Source organism: Simochromis diagramma, unplaced genomic scaffold (assembly GCF_900408965.1).
Source record: "Simochromis diagramma unplaced genomic scaffold, fSimDia1.1 OVJJ01000656.1, whole genome shotgun sequence".
Taxonomy (NCBI): Eukaryota; Metazoa; Chordata; class Actinopteri; order Cichliformes; family Cichlidae; genus Simochromis; species Simochromis diagramma.
The window spans coordinates 92,086-116,029 of record NW_024387038.1 but is presented as its reverse complement, the minus strand read 5'-3'; the positions used below and the strand labels follow the sequence as shown (position 1 = coordinate 116,029).

Genomic DNA, 23,944 nt, shown 5'->3' with positions numbered 1-23,944 from the left:
CCGGATAAAGGAGGAGGATTGGAATTGTGACATTAAAAAAGCAATAATCGCTAAAAGAAATTTAATTTGTAGTTTTAAAAATATTCTAAATGCATTAGGGGTGTTTTTTTACTCACTTTATGTCTCTCCCAGCGCTGGTTACAATTACATAAACATGACCAATTATGTAAATTAGGCGATGACGTCATCCGCTGACTTTTATGACAGCCAATAGCGATTTCCCTTACTGAGGAGTTGGCAACACTGTGGACGGTTCATTTTTACCGGACTGTCGGCAGCATCTTTGACGGAAGGGACGCGTTGTTCTTACATAGACAGGTGTGTTGCGTACGCTGATCTTTTTGGCCTTTCGTAGAAGGATATGAAGCATTTCCTCAGGCTTTTTGTGCGCGGGCTTAAGCACCGAGCCCAGCTTACACAACAGACCGACGTTTGTTACAATTGTGTTAGCTAGACGCCGTCAACAGCTAAGCTGACTTGCATGACATCTGTCCCTGCTTCGTTATTAATGCTAGTTGCGGCAAATGATTGTGTATAACGTCTTCTTCTTCTTTTTTTAAAGAACAAAATAAAATCATGCTGCTTCGCAAAGTGAGCCAGTCTTCCGCCCTGTGCAGCACCGTTCTCCGGCTTCCTGCCGTGCTAACCGGGTGAGTAATCAACATTAATTATTGCTATAGAGACTTTAGAATGAGATGTTTATGTTTTACAAACATATCGTGTCTTGTCTGATCTGCAGATGTCAGCGTCAGGCCGCGGTGGTGTTTGTTGGGCAAAACGGCCGTCTCTACGCAAGCCAGGCAGCCGAGGTGCGTTACGTTATTATATCGTATTTCATTATAATGCATTAAGTACACATTACTCTGTTTAACACGGCTGCTTCACGCTGTGGCTCCACTACATTTGATCGAGACTGTGTCCTTGTTTGGGTAATCGCAGTTTGCGGCTGATATAACTCCAGCACCCCCTCCCGCTCAAACTGGGGGAAAGTTCACTGTTCACGTGACCCAGGTATTAAAGGTGACACTGCAGTTGCTCAGGCAAGCGTTCACAATAAAACCGATGATGTCATACGTGGAGTTTCGCCATGATGCCTGCACACCCGACATTACCACAATGTTTTTAACAAAAATTCATAAATTTATCAGCAGTTGTAAAGTCAGTGATCGTGTGTGTGTTGTTACTTTTGTTATTATAATTGTTAATAATGATATTATTTCTTTGTGTATAGTAAAACAAGTCGTAATGATAAATATGTCTAAGCAGTTTTAAAGTCTTGCAGGTCTTCATCAGATTGACTGTGAACTTTTGGCTTAGCAAAATTGCTATGAAGCAACAAGGAAATATTTTCCACTGTTATCTGCAAATCAGAGTTTTTCCTGCTTTGAAAACAAAAGAGCTATCAACAGAAAATCACCACCACTGAGATAAAAAAAAAATTTTTTAGCCTAAAATGTATTTCAAAATAAAGGTTTGGTTTATCATATTGTCAGAAGTGTCAGGAAAATGGACAGTAAGATACCCCAGAGTCATTGCCACAAATTTATCCAACCAGTCCAGTTTATCCTCCCAAGAGGTCAACTTTGATCTGGGATAAACTCTGTGTTTTTGTATTTGCTGAGAGGTCTCATATAGTGCTGGATCCATAAGCATTACATTAAAACAAATATTTCTAAAGTAGATTCTGGGGGAAAACAGGGGCTTTTCTATCCTTTGATTGTTTATCTACTACTTAATTCCTCTGGTGTAATAGAAATGGAGATGTGGAGGTCTTCATCAATAGAAAATCAGTTTGCTGAGTCTTCAGGGCTTATGTTTTAATCATTATTGATGTGTGAACTAAGGTTGGGCAGTTGGACGAATATATCGACTATCGACGATAGGTTGAGGCTACCGTCATTCATTTTTACAAGGGCGATTAATTTATTTATTTGCTTATGAGTAAGTTTGCATTCTTGAATATATCGCCTATTGTCAATTACTGGACTGACGATTGTCAGCTGGAAAATTTTTACATATCGCCCAACCTTAGTGTGAACCCAGGTCCCTCTTACAGTGTTTGGTCCTTTTGACCAGCACATATAAAGTCTGGGGATGTTGTAGCTAATTCCTTATGACAATACCTATAATTATAATAATGATATTGCCTCTAGTGGTGCTGTTACACAGAGATGTTACTAGTGACTTATGGAGATCATCACTATAAAAAAATAAGTGGCCACAAAGCTACACCAGCAGACCACCATTAAATATCTTGGCCAGACTTGGAAGTACTGGTGTTAGTGGATACAGAGGACAATGTGGAGGTGCCGGTTGTGTCCATCTGGATTTTCTTCTTATTGAAAACACTTAACCTCTGCCAATGATGCTGCTTCAAATAAAACAGTCAGAAGGTGATCTGGTACCAAGCCAGACCTGACTCCACACTGGCCCCGCATCAGTGGAACAGCTGTGTTTATTAACACGGTTATTAACTTGAAATTGGCAGTGAGTCCTGGTCAACACAGTAATTATTAGCTGGGAACAAAGTTCATACCTATTTTGTTGCTTTAATAAAATAAACATATGTCAATCCTGCTCCAAGGTCGTGCTTTTAATAAACACGAGCTCACAGGGTGTTGTCTGTATAGTTAAAAGCAGAACTTTATGACAGCCCTGTGATAAATACTTTTATTGTGAGGCGTAATAAATGTTGTCTTTATGAAATTAAAATGCAATTCACTGGAAGTTTTACTGGAGTTAATTATGAATCAGGTACAAAAGGCAATTGTTGTGCTGTAGTTTACAGCAGATTTAAAAACATGAACCACATACTCAGCACTCAGCTGAGTGGCTGTACCCTTGGCTTCACCTCTCACCTAGTTGAGATCGGAGCTGGTGTCCCGATTGAAACTGGAAAAACTGTAGCCTGTGTGCTCTTAACATTTAATCACCAAACAGCACTTGACAGCAAACTGTCTCCCTCTGTGTGCCTTCATCCTGTTGGCTACATGGTGGTAAACCTTCAGATGTGTTTTTCCTTTTACACGACTCAACCAGACATTGCGTATTGTTAAGCAGTGATTTTGTATGTTTTGTAAGCTTTGTTGCACAGAGAGTTTGTAGCTTCCTCACTTGTTTCCCTTTATTCATTTTAAACATAATTTATATAATTTTGTCCTCTGCTCTGTTTGTGGTTTCAGGCAGTGCTGGAGAAGCCTGCAGCAGTCGGCAGTGACGCTGCCACCAAAGTGGAAAAGAAGACAGCTGCTGCTGCTGTATGTTTACTATCTGCTTTATAAGCAAGTCTTACATTTATAATGGCCAAAATCTGGTTAAAATCAGTCAGTCTACTTTGTTTATTTTCACAGTAAAAGGTTTGAATCCTAGGAGCAATAGGGCACATGTTTCTTTAAGAATGGGTCCCTCTTTAAAGCTGATTTCTTTGCTGTTTAAACACAACACACAGAGGCTTTCAGTGTTCTCAATTCACCAGCAGGTGGCAGCATAAATCACAGCAATGCACGTTTGGTAGGCCCTAAGGGCTTTAAGCTTGACCTCTCCTGTAGCTCCATAGAGCCGTTTCAGTGGTGTTTGAGTTAACTTAAATGTTACTGTTTGGTTTATCTTTTCACAGGAATCCAAATCATTTGCTTTCAACATTTTCAAGGGGCAGATCACAACTTCCCAGGTTTTTCCCTTTCCCCAAGGTAAATCCATAAGACGTATTTATGTTCTTACCTGATTTTTAAAAAAAAATTAAAGCCAGTTTTTGCTGATTGGCTTTGTTAAACTGAAAAGCTGTTGCCAGTGTAATGGTTTGTATGTGCCGCAGTCCTCAATGAGGAGCAGGAGCAGTTCCTTCGAGAGCTCGTGGGGCCATGCAGCAAATTTTTCGAGGTAATTGTAAATCTTATTCTGACCTCACGCTCACTGCTCCTAAACACCCCCAAACCCTCCCCTCACCGATTCCCCCTCCATGTTTCTGCTCCCTGTGGACAGGAGATAAATGATCCAGCCAAGAACGATGCCTTGGAGAAAGTGGAGGATCACACCATGGAGGGCCTGAAGGAGATGGGTGCCTTTGGTATGCAGGTGCCAGCTGACCTGGGTGGCATTGGCCTCTCAAATACTCAGGTACAGCTTGCTTGACTTAATTATGATATTGACAACATGGCAATGGTTTTAAAAAGTTTAACAGAAATTATCCATCCAACAGTACGCCCGGCTGGTCGAGATCGTTGGCAGTCATGATTTGGGGGTCGGTATTACTTTGGGTGCACACCAGTCTATTGGTTTCAAGGGAATTTTGCTTTTTGGGAATAAATCTCAGAAGGAAAAATATCTGCCAAAACTCGCCTCAGGTAAGAATACCAGCATCAGCATCTGGATTTCGAGGTAAACTGTAGCTCTGTAGGAGATTGGAGACGTTCTGTCTGTTTATTATGAAAGCTAAAAAAGCCAGAGTGTTGGAGGGACACACTGTGCTAGAAAAGTCTAACTTCATGTGAAAGAAAAACTTAGTAATTTTTGTTGTAAATTTTTGCTTTGACAATGACTCTGTGTGTGTGTGTGTGTGTGTGTGTGTGTGTGTGTGTGTGTGTGTGTGTGTGTGTGTGTGTGTGTGTGTGTGTGTGTGTGTGTGTGTGTGTGTGTGTGTGTGTGTGTGTGTGTGACTCCAGGCGAGCACATAGCCGCCTTCTGCCTGACTGAACCAGCCAGCGGTTCTGATGCCGCCTCTATTAAAACCGTTGCCGTCCAGTCGCCCTGCGGAAAGTATTTCACCCTCAATGGAAGCAAGATCTGGATCAGGTGAGGACTCCAAGGAAGTTCTTGGTGAATAGTTTGCTAAAAAATAGTCCGACTTGATGACAAACCTAAAAATAGAAAACCGGACAAACCACAGCACAGTCTGCTGAGGAGGGTTCAACGTTCTCTCCATAGTTATTGCCTATGTTTAAGCGCTTTCGATCCCGTTCTTCTGTATATGCTTGAATGGTTTTCAAAATGTTGCTGAGCTGAGACACTTTGCACTACACACAAGTTCTGGTGGTTATAAGACTGTGTACCCTCTGAACAACCACTCGCTTTCTCTCATCAAAGCAGTGCACGACCGCAGTGGTTAGTGCAGCTGACACCTGTCTCACTTTCTCTCGCTTGAGTAAAACTTCCTGTTACACGAAGACTGGGGAGTACGTGCTACTGTCTGTCATTAATCGTGAGATGCTGTGTGATTGCTTAGAAGCAACAGCTGACTGGCGTCACACATGAATAAAATATGAATAAGTAGTTTAACCGTCTTATATCTGTGTGTGAGGGAGCTTTGATTTTATTGATTTTGATTTGATTTTATTGATTAGCATTCAAATTCAAATCTCAGTGAAAACAGTGGAAAAAAAAAACAAACAAACAGTGAAAACAGAACAAAAATCTACCATAAAGAAAGAAAGCATGAGACAAGGCTAATCAAAAGGTATTGGCTGAAGCATTTGCTTATTACGCCAACCCTTTTCACAAAATATCTTTTTGTATGCAGCTCCTGTACACAGGGCTTGAAGAAAATAATAAAACAAAGCAAAAACCAAACAAACAAACAAACAAAAAAAAACAAAGAAAAAAAAAACTTTCCACCTTAGATAAGTAACTACATCAAAGCAAAAGAATCAAGAGGTTGTTTTTTTTTTTTTCCTCCTTTTTGCTCTTTTCATTCTTGATTTATATATTTTTCTAATACTCTATTTTTAAACATGTTTTTAAACAAGGAAAATGAACTACACCTTTTTAAATCACTGTCATAACTATTCCACAGGTTAACTCCTCTAACAGAAACACATCTCTGCTTTATATTTGTCCTTATCTTGTTTTTTGTTTTTAAAGAAATCTGTTCCCCTTAAGTCATATTGACTCTCTCTGACTTTGAACAGCTTCTGAGTACTGGGGCAAAGCAAGTTATTTTGTGCTTTATACATTATCTGTGCCATTTTATATTCAACTAAATCATAAAATTTCAGGGTATTCAGATTAATAAACAAAATGTTAGTTGGTTCTATATAGTTTGATTGGTTTATAATTCTTATAGCTTTTTTTGTAACTTGAAAATATGAAGAGTGTTCGTTTTATATGCATTACCCCATATCTCCAGACAGTAAGTCATATATGGAAGCAACAGAGTACAATAAAGTGTGTATAATGTTTTTTTGTTCAGGACATGCTTTGTTTTATAGAGAATAGCAATGGTTTTTGACATTTTTGTTTTCACGTGGTTTATATGAGACTTCCAACTCAGCTTATCATCAATTATCACTCCAAGAAATTTATTTTCGTACACTCTTTCAATTTCAATTCCATTAACCCTTATTTTAGATACATTTTTCATTTGTCTAGTGCCAAAAATAATCAATTTTGTTTTCTTTATATTTAATGATAACTTATTTACATCAAACCAGTTTTTTAATATATTTAACTCCTTTTCCGCTGTAGTCAGAAGCTGTTCTAAGTTTTTACCTGAGCAGTACAGAGTGGTATCATCAGCAAACAATACACATTTTAACAGTTTGGAAATGCTACATATGTCATTTATATATAATATAAATAATTTAGGGCCCAGCACAGAGCCCTGAGGAACACCACAGTTACCTTCAACTGCTTAGATTTTACATTAATGAATTCGACATATTGATATCTTTCATCCAGGTAACTTTTCATCCACTTGTATGCTATCCCTCTTATGCCATATCTCTCTAGTTTATTCATTAATATAGAATGATCAATTGTATCAAACGCCTTTTTTAAGTCTATAAAAACACCAACAGTATATTCCTTATTATCTATTGCATTAGATATCCCTTCAACAAGTTCCATCACTGCCATTGAAGTGGACCTTTTCACTCTAAAGCCATATTGGTTATCACTTAGGAGATTATGCTTCTCAATATATTTATCAAGTCTATTAACAAATAACTTTTCTAAAATTTTTGAGAACTGTGGGAGTAGTGATATTGGCCTATAATTGGTAAACTGACATCTCTCTCCGTTTTTATGGATTGGAATAACTTTTGCTATTTTCATTTGTGAGGGAAACACACCAGTTCGAAAGGACAGATTACAAATGTATGCGAAAGGTTGCACTATATATTCTATAATACTTTTAACTAATATCATGTCAATACCAAAACAGTCAGTGGACTTTTTATTTTTAAATGTCTTCACAATGTTAATTATTTCTCTATGAGTTGCAGCACCAATAAACATGGAGGACACATTCTGAGTAATATGTTTATTTAGGTCGTTATTATTTCTTGACTCTGGAATTTCTTTTGCTAAATTAAAGCCAACATTTACAAAGAAATCATTAAATTCATTTGCAATGTCTTTAGTTTTATCAAGCACAATATCTTTATCTTTTTTAAAATAATCTGGATAATTCTTATTTTTTGAGCCCTTTTTGATTATACTATTTAATATCCTCCATGTTTCTTGTGTGTTACTTCTACTTTGCTCCAATAATTTGTGGTAATATTCTTTCTTACTTGTTCTTATAATATTTACTAATCTATTTTTATATAACTTGTACTTTATTTCAGCATCTTTTGTCCTCTGTTTTATGAATCTCTTATATAGATTATTTTTCTTTTTACATGCATCTTCTATCCCCTTTGTGATCCATGGCTTATTTGATCTGTGATGCTTTCTAGTGATTTTCATTAAAGGACAATGTTTTTCATATAGTGAAATTACAGTTGATAAGAATGCATCATACGCACTATTTGAATCTTCATTTGCAAAAACCTCATTCCAATTGTGTTCCTTTAAGTCCACCTGGAGGGCAGCAATGGCTCTTGTTGTTCTATGTCGTATCATATCAAATATTTGATTCTTTTGTTTAGTTTTAATCCCAAAATAATTTTGAAAAATTGCAAAAAACAGGAAGATGATCGCTTATATCAGTTATAAGAAGTCCACCTACTATTTCATGGTCAATTTTATTTGTGAATATATTATCTATCAATGTAGCTGTATCAATTGTTATTCTACTTGGTTTTATAATTACAGGGAAAGGGAGTTACTATACATTGTATTTATGAAATCTGTTGTTTTCTGATGTCCATTTGGGTTTAGCAAATCTATATTAAAATCACCACAAATTATTTGCACTTTTTTATCATTTAGGTTGCTAAACATAGCAGCAAGTTTTTCATTGAATATCTCAAGGCATGAACCTGGTGTCCTATAGATGCAACTTATAATTATATTGTTAGCTTTTTCAACATGAATTTCAATAGTGACACATTCCAATATGTTATCTATGGTGCTTGACATGCATTCAATCAGACTACATTTCAAAACTTTATCTACATATAAAGCAACACCGCCTCCTTTTTTATTCACCCTGTTCATTGTAAATAATTCGTATCCTTCCAGTCCCATTTCACTAACTTTCTCATTATCGAGCCATGTTTCTGATATTGCAATTATGTTAAACTTTTTTAACTTACTTAAACATTCTGTAATTTTAGAAAAAATTTTATACAGGCTTCTACTATTGAAATGTATGACCGACAATGCATTTGCCATTTTAATATTCACATTGAATTGGTCATCTGTATAGTACTCACAAGTATTATTGGTGTTATTGTAGAAGTGGGTATCTGGGTCAATGTTACTTTCAGGGTCATTCATGTTGTGCTCTGCATAGTTAAACGTTTTGAAGTTCGTTTTCTCAGCGTGTGTGGCAAAATAACCACCTTGACAGTCCTTTTCATAATCAAAGTCTTCCTCTTCAATATCTCCGAATGGAAACCTATAATCTGTGTCCAAACTTGTCATTTATGTGTTTTTGTTGTTGTTGTTTCCATTGTTTTTGAGCCATAAGGCCAGAAACACTTTCCATACCCATTGTTCATTATCCAATCGTCACTTTTCCAATAGATTCCATAGCAGATTCCTGATTATTTATATTGCTCTAAGTCTTTGAGTTCTCTTATCATCACAACTTTCGCTTCTTCGGGATTGCCATTTAGTCTTATCATTACTTTGCAGTTCCTCGTCCATGTCGCTTGTATCTTATTTTGTTTTCTCAGGCTGCGTGCCTGTCTTGCAATTTCAGCAGTCTTTTTCGTTAAATGTTCATTTAAATACACACCAGTCCCTTTTAGCTTCTTACCCTGTTTCAGTAACTCAATCTTTGTTTTGCGACTCACAAACCGAAGAATGATTGCTGGCTTTGTTTTACTGTCTTTTCTGGGGAGCGTGTGGCATGCTGCAATATGATGGCTCTGAATACTTACATTCTTCGTTTGAAGGAATTTTATCACTTGCTGTTCAAGCGTTTGCAGCTCCTCTACCGGGGCATCTTCACCGTCTTTACCTCCGCCAGCTGTTACTCTGGCGTAGGTTCGGTGTTGCGTCTCCAGACCACTTATGACTAAATCATCCATTCTTGTGTATTGTTCAAGGTCCTCGATTCGCCGTTCCAAGTCGTCTATTTTCTTGTCCTTGTCCTTTATGAGGTTTTTTAGTTGTTTTATTTCATCCATTAGGTCATGTAGCATACCTTGTTGTTTAGCCACTTTGCTCAGTTCATCAGACATGAAATTAAGCGATTTCCTAATCTCCTCCAACTCCTCTTCAACTCCTGGGTTAGCTTTTTTAGGTGGCATTTTGAAAATGGTGAGATTAGTATTTCCTTTATTACTTGTAGCATTTAAAAAAAAAAAAAAAAAAATTGTATTTTATTAGTGTCTAAATCAGTGTTTAGTCCTTTTAAAACTCCTGTTTTTAGAGTTGACGTATTTGAAAAGTAATCTTAAAGTAAAGCTTGACTGTTTGACAGCTGAAGCTTTTCCGTGCTTTCACCACAAGGGGGCAGAATTACACAGTGCATCCAGCGACACACAGTAATGGCCACTCCATTCTAAATAACCTTCTCTCCTCAGCAATGGAGGTTTGGCTGAGATCTTCACTGTATTCGCCAAGACGCCCATGAAGGACCCCAAAACCGGGGTGATGAAGGACAAGATCACGGCGTTCATTGTGGAGAAGAGCTTTGGAGGAGTGACACAGTGAGCGCCCCTTTTCTTAACTTAGCAGACTGTTTGCCACTAAACCCTTTATTTTTGTTGTGGATGAAACTTTTTATTTCTTCCTTCCCATCATCGTAAACCTTACTTCTGTCTCGCAGTGGCCCTCCGGAGAAGAAAATGGGCATTAAGGCTTCCAACACGGCCGAGGTCTACTTTGATAACGTGCGAGTGCCAGCCGAGTGCGTGCTGGGCGAAATCGGAGGCGGATTCAAGGTGGCAATGAACATCCTGAACAACGGCCGCTTTGGCATGGCGGCCGCCCTCTCCGGCACCATGAAGAATGTCATCGCCAAAGCTGTGAGTGAATCCCCTCCAGGCTCCTTAAGTGTAGAAAGGAAGGGAAGTGGGTGAAGCGCACCGGTGGAGCTCTTCTCTCGAAGCCTATGGCTTTTACTTATGGTTTAGTTTCTATATGTGCTGTCAGGTTTCCCACTTGCTGCATTGTTTCTTATCTGTAACCAATATTGTCTGTGTTGCAACTCATTTCGCTTTGCTTTGTTCTGCGTTGTGGGTTAGTGGGAAATTCCCCTTCTCTTTGTGGCCTCTTTCTGCTTCTTGCTGCGCTTAAATGTGCTAAAGGCCTCCGTTCGGCTCTGTCTACTGAGAGGATTCAGCTTTTTTTGATTAGTAAAGTAATTAATTTTTTTTTTTTAACTTAAATTACTTAAAATCAATGTTATGTTTATTAAAACAGTTTGAATTGCTACCAGTAGATGGTCATAAGATTAGAGGACCATAGACACAGTGACAGCACACACTGGTTAATGGAGTCCTCTTTTGAAGCCTCGAGCTGACTGTTTTGGGTGTCTCGGCATTTAAAAACTAAATGTTTGAGCGACTGAGAAATCAAGACAACGCAGACTTATTCAGTAGCAACTTGACAGTCACATGCAGTCGTGTCCTGCTTTATTGTCTGCTTTAATATAAATACAAACATAATTGACTAAATGAACATCCTGCTGTGACTCAAAACGAACAGCTGAGAACATAATGGCTTACTGAAAGCGTTTAATGAGGCCATAGGTCAAGGAAGATGAGGTGCAGTTTCTCATGAACGATGATAAAAGCAGAGTTGAACTATAAGTATTTAATGAGGCAAATGAGACAAACGGAGAACGTAACATCACATTCGCAGGAGGATGTTGAACACATAAATCAAATTGGAATAAATATTTTTTTAAAAACATCGTGTGTGGAGATGCAAAGTTTCATTCAGATTGGCCTGCCTGTTAGGGAGGAGATGAGGTAAATGGAGACATACATGATCATATTTTTTGATGGAAAAAAATTTTGTGCAGATGCTGATATAAAAAAACACAAATTTATCTGGCCAGTAGCTGATGTGGTATTATTACTATTATTAGATCTAGGTAGACTAAAGCATACAGCTGCACATAACTCTTTCACTTGTTTACAATAGGGCTGCCACAAACGATTACTTTGATAGTCGACTAGTCACCGATTTTGCGATTAGTCGACTAATCAGATCATGCATCCATTGGACGTAAAACGTACAGCTTATTGCACCAGCAGCATCTGCTCTTATATAACTATCATTAGCTTACAGCTTTAAGTGTTTAAGGTCTGTGCTAACTAAAAATAAAGACAAGATGAGAGTTTATTAAAGTTTAATGAAATTTGCAGATTGTTTCGGTGAAGTTTAATAAACTCCTTGCTATCTAAAATATAACAGCACACCGGAGTAAATTCTCGAGCATCTCACACTTCTGATAATCAGCTGTCTGCTTGACGTTTATTCAGCTGTGTAAAAACTATAACTTTAATCTCAGCCAAACCGATTTACTCAGGAATAAATAAAATACTAAAAAAAAGCCAAACAATAACATTTTTAAGTTATCGAAGTGACTTATATATGTTTAACCTGAGTAGCGAAAGACGGCGGTGGGTTTGAAAACTATTTGCTGGGAGTCCGGTGTTCTCATGGGCTCTAGTGAGCCTTGCCCCCGGCTAGCTATCGAGCTAGTGGGTAACAGACGTCTCCAAAAACGTCGGCGCACTTTTGAAAATATGTGGTGTCTTGATAAACTGAGCAGATATGAAGTTTACACAGCTACATTCACGTCTGAAAATATGTTAAACTTTATTTTGTGACCCAGAAAGAATAATAAGAGTAATATTAAAACTAACTAGCTACCGCCATTGTTGGAAACTAGTTTCTTCTTCTTCGGGGTTTAACGGCAGCTGGCATCCTTGTACATGCAGTGCTGCCATCTTCTGTTTCAGTCCGTTATTACACTCTTAAATCCTACTACTTATTCCTGCGTCTTTTGGGATCTTACAAAGTTTCAAACGACGCGTCGACTATTAAATTAGTCGTAATCATGACTAGTCAACTAATCGTGGCAGCCCTAGTTTACAACACTTGTCTTTTAACAAGTGCAAAACTGATATGACACAACAGAAAACCACTCTTTACTGACATATCAGCACTGATAATTAGGCAACCGTGGACCTCTTCTTCAGTTGCAAATGTTTCACTACTAGAAAAATCCATTAATATTAAGCCAGTGTGCACATGTACCTCCTGAGAACATGAAGAGAAATTTACTTCAAAGTCAGTGTTACTGCGCTTATAGTAAATGAGATTCACAAATCAGTTTTGCAGCTAAATGGTCTCTACAGTAAGCATATTTTATCGCTGTGACTGAAGGGATTTCTCGCCCGGGGGGGAAAAACGTGGTTGTTTTGTTTGAGCAGTTGCGTCGGCTGGAGAGAAAACTGTGAAAAGTTAATGTGGGGGGAATTCCTGCCCCCTCAGCGTTTTTACTGAGGGAGAATCTCATGCAGAGGAGGCACAGGGAGCCGGTTCTCATGCACTTAGAGAAATGACTTGCTCACATGTTGATAAAGAGAAGTTCATTTTTTCACTGTTTAATGCCATGCAGCCATAAACTGCCTTAAGTGAGCGCTTGCAACCTAATTCAACACTAATCTTAACGTGTGAAGTTTTTAAAGAAAGCACTGTTCTTTTCAGCTTTGTTGTTTGTTTTCACGTCTCATGGTATTTTGACACATTGCCACCAGTTTTGCACCTCACCACAATACTGATCATGCTTCTTTTTGTGGTGACCGGCAGCTCTGCCAAACTTCCTCTTCTCATACAAAAAAAAACGTGCTAGATAGCAACAGCATTTCAGGACACCAAAAAAAAACACTTGCAAAAGCTTGTTTCCTCATATCTTGTGGCTTGAGTCAAATTCTTGACTTAAAATAATGAATTGTGGTCTTATAGCGGCCTGTGCTTTTCCACTTTTCGTCAGGTGGACCATGCAGCCAACAGAACCCAGTTTGGGAACAAGATTCACAACTACGGAGCCATCCAGGAGAAGGTGGCTCGCATGACTATGCTGCAGTACGTCGCAGAGGTCAGACAACACAACACGAATCTGTAACGCTACCTCACCTGATGCCGCGCTGAGCCGTGTGGTGCAGGTTCTGAGAAGAACCTTGCTGATTAATGGTTTGCTGTTATCTTGACATCGTGGTTGATTTCCTGTTTTACTGTCAGTCAGCATAATCTGCTTGTCAGCTCACTGGGCTTTATTTAACACAGAGAATGTGCTGAGATGCCTTTTTTTTTTTTTTTTAATGTGACGAATTCAAATTAAATTCAGTTTTGATTGTCTTTATGAGAAAGGTGTCAAACTCATGGTACCATTACTTCTGTGTGTTTTCTCAGTCCATGGCCTACATGATCAGTGGGAACATGGACAGCGGAGCAACCGACTTCCAGATCGAAGCTGCCATCAGCAAGATATTTGCCTCTGTAAGAAATTTCCACTTCAATGTTTGTACTGCAAGCCTTTTATTTCAGCTTTTGCAGTAACCAGAAAGCCTTTAAGGATGTTTGGCTTCAATTTTTCTGGCGCTTATTTCATAATCTTCATGAGGTTCCTTTTTCTGTGGAAGACTGAAGGATGGTAAATAGAGGAAGCATATGACTCCTGACTGATGTGAGATGAAATGTGATAGTGTGTTTGGCAGTGCTAAACGTCTTTTACATGTCTGTGTTTCTTTGTGTAATTGAGACAGGAAGCAGCATGGTTTGTGACAGACGAGAGCATTCAGGTTATGGGCGGCATGGGTTTCATGAAGGTGAGTCCTCAGTCCACATCCTGTTAGTTACAAACCAGGTAACACGGGGACAAATATATTTGACAAAATTTAAAGTTTGTGTTTTTGAAAGCTAGAGTTTAACATCCTGATGAAAGCAGGTGAAACAGTAGATAGAACAGGAATTTCTCGATACTCAGAATTTATACCTTGTGTATAGTCTCTTTTTATATAGCACCAAATCACAACAGCATTCACTTTATATTGTAAAGTAATGACACTACATTATTGGAATCAAACTTGAACAATCAACCAACCCAATAGGTCTGTGAAGGTTCTCAGTCATGGACCCCCTAACGCCTTAACACCCACTCACATCCAGGGCCATTTGACCTTGGGAAATCACATGATAGGGTGGGGCTAGGTTTCACAATGAGCTCACCTAAAACCTTGGCTGATTGTGACCTACACCCGTTTTCACAACTTGGCTCGTGGGATTAGGTAGAGGATCATTACGGGGTCCATTGTCCCTCTTGGGGGGGGGACACTCCCACTTAAATTTGGGACTCTCCACCATCAAACATCTTCAAGCAATTTAAAGAAGTCCAGACGCTTTTCTTTCCGAGCTGCTTAGACAACCAACCCACTATAAGCAAGCAGTTGGTAACAGTGGGAAAGAAAAACTCCCTTTTAACAGGAAGAAGGCTCCAGCAGAAGCCGGCTCAGGGAGGGGCGGCCATCTGTTGCCACTGTTGTTGCTCTGTCTCCTGACCTTCCTGTCAGTTTTTCATTATTTTATCCCAAAAGGGCAAAAATAAATATTTTTTTAAAAAACCCTAATGACCCTTACACTGATGTGGTGTCAGTGTAAGGTTTCACAGAAGACGTGATTGCTCATTAGCCTGCAGAAATGGAAGTATGTCCGTTTAAGAGTAATCGCTGTTCTTATCCCATTCACAGTTAGTGGTTACAAGTAGCTGAACAGTTCAATGTCAGGCCAACGTTGTTGGATGACTTTAGCTATTTGCTGCTGTACTAGTTCACATTGTTCACACGGATGTTCACATTGTTTACACAAACATTAGGCAGTAGGTAATGGATAATAGGCATTGATTTGGAAATAACTTGAGCTTATTATATAATATTATACTATTCAGTGTATTTCTAATTAGGCAGCTGTAAGCATTTAAAAGAGGGATGTGGTGGCCGCAATAAAGGGAATTGAAAATATCAACATTCGGACGCCTTGTACTGCGATGCAATGTTTTTCTGCTGCTGAAAAACAACATGTTATGAAGGTGTAGATGTTAATTAATGTTAACAATAATTCACTGTCCAAACCTAAAATCAATCAGGTCAAAAAAAAAAAAGCTTTAATTTTCAGATTTTTAAATATTAACAGATTTTTTTTGAGACAATATTTTATATTATTTCATTTTTAATCTGAAAAGTGTTACAAAGAGGATGAAATATATATGGTCTAGTACACCTCATACCCCCCTTTTAGACTCACCCCTGCTTGCTTCAGTTATCGCATTAATGTACAGCTGCCGTCAGCCTTCAGTAAGTTGCATAATTCAAACGTGCTGTTTGACCAAGTGAACAGTTCATCTGCAGATTTTAATGTAGCCTTACTTCTGGGGGCTTACTGCAGATTTTTCTCTTTGTAAAACAAGCGGCGGTGGATGGAGCACCTACAAAGTTTACTTTTCTTCACGTCAGAGTTTGTTGATCAGGTGGTTTGATTAAAGACTCCAGGTTTTAATGGTGATTACAGGAACAGCACTGTTTTCTTTCGTTCAATCTGAGATCACTGTTTCGGTAATGGCTCCGCCTCTTCGCTCTTTGCGGTGTGTAAACAGACACCGGCTCCGCGTTAAAACTCTTTGACGATGAAAGCCAAGTTTTAACATGACCCCTAAAAAGTAGATGTTTCTAAAGACATTGCTTTTTTTTGTGTGTTTGTTTTGTTTTGTGCAGCCACAAATACAAAGGCTCCTACAACATGTAGGGGAGCTGTAACCATCAGCACTGGGAATGTGTGTAGAGTGTTTTTGGATGTATGCTGACTGTGGTCACGTGCGCAGTTTCCAGATAGTTGCGCTCATCTTTTGGCTTTGCTTCTGTTTGGTTTTTGTTTTTATCTCAAACATGGCTGTCAGTAAACGTTGGCGAGCCTTTGACAGGTGTGGCAAGCACTCAAACAAGGATGCGCCTAAAGGATCCGCATTTCCTTGTTTTATGCGCTGGAAGATAAAATCGTTTTCCCGCTCTGTTTACTGTGTGTTTCTGTCCATGAACGCTTCAGTTTTTGTTGTGATGATGATGGTGATGGTGCGCTAATGGCCTCTATCTGTTTAGAGTTTTAAACAGAAGTAATGATGTAATCGGGCAACAGATCTTTGTTCTTATCCATTAAAGATGCACAGATGTGGCTAAGACTTCTCAGAAGCCTTTGCACTGTATAGTGGCAGGTGCTTGCCTTGCTGTTGCGGTATTGAGTCATGTAGTTGCAACAGGCGAGTCGGCATACACACTCAGAAAATACTGAGACCACATTCGAGTGAAAAAAAAAAAAGATATCAAGCAAGAAGTTCACTAGAATAGACTGGAAACAACCAGCTGAAGATACGGGGGCGTGGTGGAGCTGTGTAAACAGTTTTGTGCTGCTTAAAATAAACCAGACAGTGCAGAAGAGAAAAAATTAATAAGCTTGCTGCTTTGGTTTGTTTTTTAGTTCAGTGGAAAGTGTGCTCAGTCATGGAGGACAATGTACTATGACTTTTAAAAAACAAAAAGTTTAGTTCAGCCACTGTAAACAATGATTTACACTCTAAGTCCTTGTATTGTTGAGTTACGATTGGATTGGTCTGATGTCAAGCTGCTTAAAATAATTCCACTTCCTTTGTGTTACGTGCCAGTTGATAGTGGAATTAGTTGCGCAGCAGCGGGGGGGACGAATGCAGCAGGCTTTTAGCGGTTCTGCTCGCTCTGTGCGTTTTGACTCAGGGTTTCACTTCAGCAAGGAAACCAAGTCAAAAGTGTGCTGGTGTACATTTTCATTTCTGTGCCACTTAAAATATGCACACTTTCCACGTACAGAATTCAGAAGCGGTGCAAAAGCCTCTATTCCTCTTTAACGGTGCATTTTCATTACCTTATTTCAGGGCGTTAAATGGACATGAGATGGGAAAGAATTAAGTGCTAACCTTGGAAAATGTACAATATTTGCATTCCTTCTGTCTTATTAGGGCTTTTAGTTACTTAGTTATTTTTTTTATTATTTTTTTTTAATAATTCAAGTATTTATTCGATTTTGCATTTTATAACAACAAATGCAAAAATGCATCAACCAAAAACAAGAAGCAAACAAACAAAAAAACAAAACAAAAACAGTGAGGTTTTAACATCTGTTGCATTAAGTCAGGTAAACATGTAGGTGCAAAAGTTGTCCCACTGTTCAACTGCAGCTTCCGCCACATGATGTAACTTTCCCAACATCTTTTCGCAAGCAGCGTTCCCAATCATTCTTTCTTTCCACATTTTAAGCGTTGGCATATGGGAGTCCTTCCAGGGTTCCAAAATGATACGGGCACGTGTTACCAGTGCAGTATTTAACACTCTAAACTGGTGTTTATTTAATTGTGGCACCTCTCCTTTGTCTCCTAGTAGACATAATTTAGGTGATCTGGGCAAATTACACTTAGTTAGTTACTTTTTATTTTTGGTGCTTTATTGAGGTGGAGCTGAAAAGCAATGGAGCCCATCATGTTCTTTATTTGTGTTTGTTTCTGCAGGACGCTGGAATAGAGAGAGTGATGAGGGATTTGAGAATTTTCCGAATCTTTGAGGGTACAAACGACATCCTGAGGCTCTTTGTGGCTCTGAATGGCTTCCAGGTAACACAGAAATTTCCTCTGTGTGCGTGTGCGTGTGTGTGTGTGTGTGTGTGTGTGTGTGCGTGTGCGTGTGCGTGTGTGTGTGTGTGTGTGCTTTGTGAAAGTACAGAGGAAGTGGATTCTGCTTGCTGTATAAAATGCTGAAATTCTGCGATAAGAAGCAACTTCCTCTACACATTTCACATTTGAGTTTTGTATCACATCCACGTTTTCTGCACTTCGCTTTTCCTCACTCTCTATCAGGAAGTATTCTTAACATGTTGCATATGACTACAGATTGAGCAATCCAGATAAACCCTGACTCCTCCTGACTATGTTTAGCCCTTTGCTCAGCAGCTTGCATGTGCTTCCCTGCAGAATGCTGGAAACCAGCTGAAGAGCCTGCAGAAGGCCCTGAAGAGCCCCATCAGCAACGCCGGCGTGCTCGCAGGAGAAATCACCAAGAGAGCCAAAAGGTTGGTTTAGCTTCTGCAACACTGTTTTTCCTTTCTGTATGTCTGGAAGGCAGTGGGTGTGCGATCAGGGGTCGCCCCTTGCAAAAAATAGAACGTGACCTGAAGAAGTGATACAGGCTGATGTCGACAGAGACAGCAGTTATGCCATCAGATTAATGGAAATGGAGGCATTTTTTATGCACTCTTCCTCTTTCTGAGAAAAGCAGTGATGTGAAAATGATTTTCTTACACTTGTGTACTCGCTGCGAGTACACAAGTGTAAGAAAATCATATGCTGCATACATACACACAGGAGGCAAAAAAGTGTGGCTTCCTCCTCTCTTTGTGTTAATTTGATTAAGACTTCCTTTTAACCGTTTACTTAACGCTGTCAGAGGCTGTGTGAGTGCTTTTGTAGCTCAGGCATACAGGCTCATATAACTGCGGTGCAGATCATTTATCCTCTCTACTCCGCCTGCCCAATTCTAGGAGACACTGAAAGCTGCTTGCGCGTCAGGGTCTGTAGTCTTGCTTTTATAGCAACAGTAGCACACAAAGGTGTTGTGTGGTGCTGCATTGCGCTGGTTGTGCAATTAATACAATGAACGGCTAAAAACAAACAGTCGACCACTGAACGCATCATAGAGAGACTTTTAGACGCAATGATAGCATTTATAGCATAAACTTGTCATAACCTCTGTATAGAGCCTCAGCTGCAGGTTTCAGTCAGTTTGACCAGCTGTTTGGCTTATTTTTGTTCTGTATTTAATTTAAACCTGGTTAACTGTGCAGCTTCCCACACACCGTATATAAAAGATGGTCTTAGCCATCGTGACGTCACCATTTGGGAATTTTGGGACTTTGTCGCTGGCTTTTCCAACCAGGCATTGACAATGCATGACTGCATTTTACTCACGAAAACTGGAGTACAAACTTCTTTGATAGGCTGTATGTCAGACAGCATATTATTATTATTATTATTATTATTAACAGGACAAATTAATTTTTATAGCAGATTTAAAACGACAGAGTTGACCAAAGTGTCAGCGTGCCAGCACAGGTGCTGTCACACACCTAGCTTTTTATTTTTAGCTTTCAAAAAACATCCATGTGCACTGCATCATGGGAGTCTTTGAGGGCTGGCCTTTTAGACTGAGCAATTTTTGGCTTAAACCTGGAGCCTCGAGGTTGCTGTTTGGGATCAACAGATCCATCGTAGACTCGGACGGACGGCTGAACGATGCTGTCGGTGTTGCTGAGAATGACTTTTTGTTGTGTGACGCGGTCCTCTCTTCTTTACAGGAAGGCAGGTTTGAGCACAGGTCTGACGCTGCAGGGGACGGTGCATCCTGAGCTGGCACACAGCGGAGAACTGGTGTGTTATTTTTCTTATTATTTGTATCGATCAACTGTTATTTATGAGACAAACCCATCTAAGGGGCTGGCCCAGGCTGGATGAATGGGTGCCAGGCACTTTTAAGAGGACCCTTTGTTTACTAATGGAACATTTCCTCCTGCGTTGCCTTCATTTTCTGCTTTCTGCTACAGTCTGCGTGTTTCCTAACGCTCTGCACTTTTTGTTGTTTCTGCTTTCCAGACAGTCAAAGCCATTGAGCAGTTTGGAGGAGTTATCGAGGAGCTGCTGATCAAACATGGCAAGAAGATCATCGGTGAGAGAGAGAGTGTGTGTGTGTGTGTGTGTGACTGCGGGTGTTTCAGCTCACCTGGAAGATTTGAACTTGACTATATTATGAGTTATTTCTGACAGTTTAGAAATGACATCTTGGCATTTTATTAACAATTGTTATTTTTTTCTAACTTATCTAAACTTGTGTGCTTTCATTTTTCAGATGAACAGTTTATTCTCAAGAGAGTCGCAGACTGCGCCATTGACATCTACGCCATGGTGGTCGTCCTGTCAAGGTATGCAAAAGTGCAAACGACAGATTTAAGTCTTCGTTCTTTTTTTTTTTTTTTTCCACTAACCACACCATCCTTTCTATCTGTCCCCATTGCGCTCTTTCTGCACGCTCCCACCCACCTTCTAAACTAAGGTCTTCTTTTATTCCACAAACAAACTCCTACGCAGCCCAAACCGACCTTTCTTGTGAACGTCTTTTTTTTCTCGGCCTCTTTCTGCAGGGCGTCGCGAGCTCTGAGTGAAGGCCACACATCAGCTCAGCATGAGAAGTTGCTGTGTGAGACCTGGTGTACCGAGGTAAGATCCTCCGCAGAGCCAGACACAAACACGTGCTGCTATGTAAGGAGGATGTTCGGTGTTTTTAATGATCTGAACCGTGGCTAGCACTCTTAGAGAGAGGAGCTAGTTTGGCCTGGCGTCATTTTACATAGCAGTGAAGACACAAGTTTTAAATATAAACCAGAAGCACTCGGAGAGCGCAAACCAAGGCGCTCACTTTCTGAGCAATATTTACCTTTAAGGGAGTAATACTGTATTTGTATATAAACATTATAGGTATTCAATGTTAAGTAACTGGACTAAAAATAAAGCTCTATAAAACATTATTATCACTTTGACCTTCAGAGGAATCTGTTGACCTTCAAGGTGAGATCTGACAGGATATTTTAAATATTTATACAGGGTTATATTAACAATACACACCACATTGGTCATAATTATAGTTTCTATGTTGTAACGCTTTTTGTCAGTTTGACTAATAGGTCATTGAGTTGACTTTGGACACCTTGGTGGATGTAAGCCAAGGTCTAAAGGAGCATTAGCACGACCCTGCGCTACACTCCTACAAAGTTTAATCAGAATTCAGTCAAATGTTTTGACCTGTCTTGTTTACAGACAGAATGGCACTGTGAATAAAAACATAAGCTCTCTTTGGCTGAGGAAATAAGTCCATACTTTACCTCTGTGGTGTTCTGATGCCATCACGATCAGTTTGAAACCATCGCCCTCCTCCTCTCTCCGTCCCCCAGGCTCACGACAGGGTCACGCACGAGATCAAGTCTCTCCACTCCAGCGAGTCCAGAAAGCTCTTCAGCAACATGCGGGCCATCTCTGCAGCGGTCGTGGAGAACGGAGGAGTGGTTGCTGCTCACCCCCTGGGTTTCTAAACGCCCTCGCTCTTTCTGCGTTTCGTCAGTCTTCTCAACATCTCGTCACGTATGCCAAGTCCTCCCGGACTTTTTTTGCCATTATTCCTCTGACACACATCGGTGCCCTTTTTTAATTTATGAGATGCATTTACAGCCTCAGAAACTGGTTTTGGTTTTGGTGTCTTTTTTAATCCCACTGTTTTTTCCCGTCATGTATTTATGACATTGTGACTCAAGGCATCTAAATTTTGAGCTGCACTTTTGTTCTGTGAGAAATAAAAATGTCATGCGAGTTGGAAATGTCACAGTTCTACATTTGTCTAAAGTGTGAAGGGGGCTTTGAAATGCACCCTTTCCTTTGTATCCAAGCCTTCATGATGTAAACCCTCAGTGTTTAATCTGTTAATACATTAATTTATGCTCTTTTGGTTCTTGGTAATTAACCATAAATACAACGATATCAATGCAACTTTAAGTCAGGAAGCCAGTTAACAGGAAACTGATGTGTCTTTAAAGGACAGATTTTTACACTTGGTGTTTAAATGCAGAGAACAGCGTGATGTTTGTTCTTAACGCCTTTCTGCATGTTCAGTTTGCTCGTTGATCAACAGACACACAAATATCAAGACTGTAAAACCTTTTTGCCTTAGAAACCGGCTCGAACACACAAAGCTTTCCTAACAATACTTCACTGTGTGCTCTTTACTGTCATCAGCCACCTGGAACTGCAGTGAATGTAACATCGTCTGTGTACCATGTTTAAGTTTTCTGTCATTTATTTCTCTACCGTAGCGAACGTGTAACAAAGTGGGAGTCTGTATAGGCTGTAACTATACTGCTTTTTCCTGCCAATAAAGTTAATTTTCTCCAGACTATGTCTCGCCCTCTTTGTGATTTTCAGCACGTACAGCAACACTGACTTTTAGTGGCACTTAAAAAGAAAAAAAAAATCCCATCACTGCAATATTTTTACCCATCTTGCCGCCAAACGAGCTTCCTATTTCTGTTGTATTCATAACACACTTTGCTAATTCAGTTTCACTTCTGCAGTTCGGCTCTTCGAGGGCAGGTGCCTTACAGGAAAGCCAGTATTTGCTTTTATGTCAGGAGTCGTCTGCCGGTGTGTATACAAGTGAAGTGCAAACAGATGAACCCCTTCCTGTCTTTACACAGGCATACGCACACGAGATGACAAGCGTTACTTATGTGGGTGAGAGTCTAAAGAACTTAATGCGAAAGGTGCCGATGCTGTAGAAGGCCTGCGGTTGTTGTTGCTGAGAATTCCCCAGGCATGTGTCTGTCCTCCTGGCTGAAAACCAGTTCTCAAGCTCAGCAGTAGCTGAGAAGCAAACCCAGCATCCCTGTATGATTTCCTTTTTTTTTTTTTTATGCGGAAACATTCGAACCAAGATCAAAACAGAATTAGATTTGGTGTTTTTAAAAAAACAAACAAGCAAAAAACACCAGTCTCACTTTAAAAATCGAATCTTCTAAAATAATAATGCACTGGTGTCGAGCATTAACCAATGAGTGTAAGGAGAATTACGTCACTCTTAGAGGTGTTACGAGATGTGGTTAGCTCAGGAAATGGGGGATCAAACCACCAGCTTTTTTTAAAGCTTACTTACTGGTCATATTTCTCCAATAACAGAAGAATCAAGTGTAAAGTGGTTTAGCATCTCATCACTGCAGCTTTTTTGACCGAGGCCTGTAGCTTTCTCAGTTTTTAAATCAATATATGGACATGCGTGAACCCCCCTACCCACCCTGTTGTGTTTGGCTCATCATCCACCATCATCATCACCTCATTCAGAGCAGGGGAACGTGGCTTTAGGTCCTCACTATGTGCAGAGAAACTGATTTTTAGCATCTTTTTAAAAAAACGATTTCCTGTCAATCATTTAATGACATCTTATAATGTTAGGATGTAAGAAAGCTCTGGTTTACTGTGCGGAGTAACAAGCAGCGGCGTTATGTCAAACGCTCAAAACAACCCACATTATCTAACCTGGTGACAATGTTTTAAAACTAAGTGATATTTATACTTGGACAACAGAAATTATAACCCAGCTCGCACTTGTACCAATACGGTCAGAGGTCAGGTGATCGTTTGCAGGTTTCACTCATGTGTGACCTTGTGTGTAACAGCCGTGCTGGTCAGTGCACGAGTTTAAACAGGTGTGTAAAAACAAAAACCCGTGTGAGTGAGGGGATGAACTGGCTCCTTAAATGGAAATCGGTCTGAGATCAAATATAGTCTGTGTCTTATGTTAAAAGCACATTTTTAACGCTGAAACCCTAAGTTGTATTTTTGTTATTTAGCTCTGTATTTAATCACGTTTATAGGCAAAGCTGTCCGCCTCCTTGTCGTCCGTAGTGTACCTGGTATGTGTTCATGTCACCGGCA

The 23,944-nt window shown here is 39.6% G+C and overlaps 1 protein-coding gene across 1 annotated transcript; it reads left to right on the top strand.

The window, feature by feature from the left end:
• Window positions 1-193: 193 nt before the first annotated feature.
• On the top strand, window positions 194-22,409 carry acadvl (acyl-CoA dehydrogenase very long chain). Its single transcript, XM_040043512.1, has 21 exons — window positions 194-318; window positions 563-650; window positions 740-809; window positions 3,183-3,257; window positions 3,617-3,689; window positions 3,815-3,879; window positions 3,982-4,116; window positions 4,199-4,343; window positions 4,662-4,791; window positions 9,915-10,040; window positions 10,160-10,358; window positions 13,343-13,447; window positions 13,762-13,848; window positions 14,115-14,177; window positions 17,933-18,034; window positions 18,392-18,489; window positions 19,771-19,843; window positions 20,066-20,138; window positions 20,319-20,391; window positions 20,611-20,686; window positions 21,418-22,409. The coding sequence occupies exons 2-21, from the start codon at window positions 577-579 to the stop codon at window positions 21,553-21,555; spliced, it is 1,980 nt and encodes a 659-aa protein (XP_039899446.1). The 5' UTR covers window positions 194-318; window positions 563-576; the 3' UTR covers window positions 21,556-22,409.
• The last annotated feature ends 1,535 nt before the right edge of the window (window positions 22,410-23,944 follow it).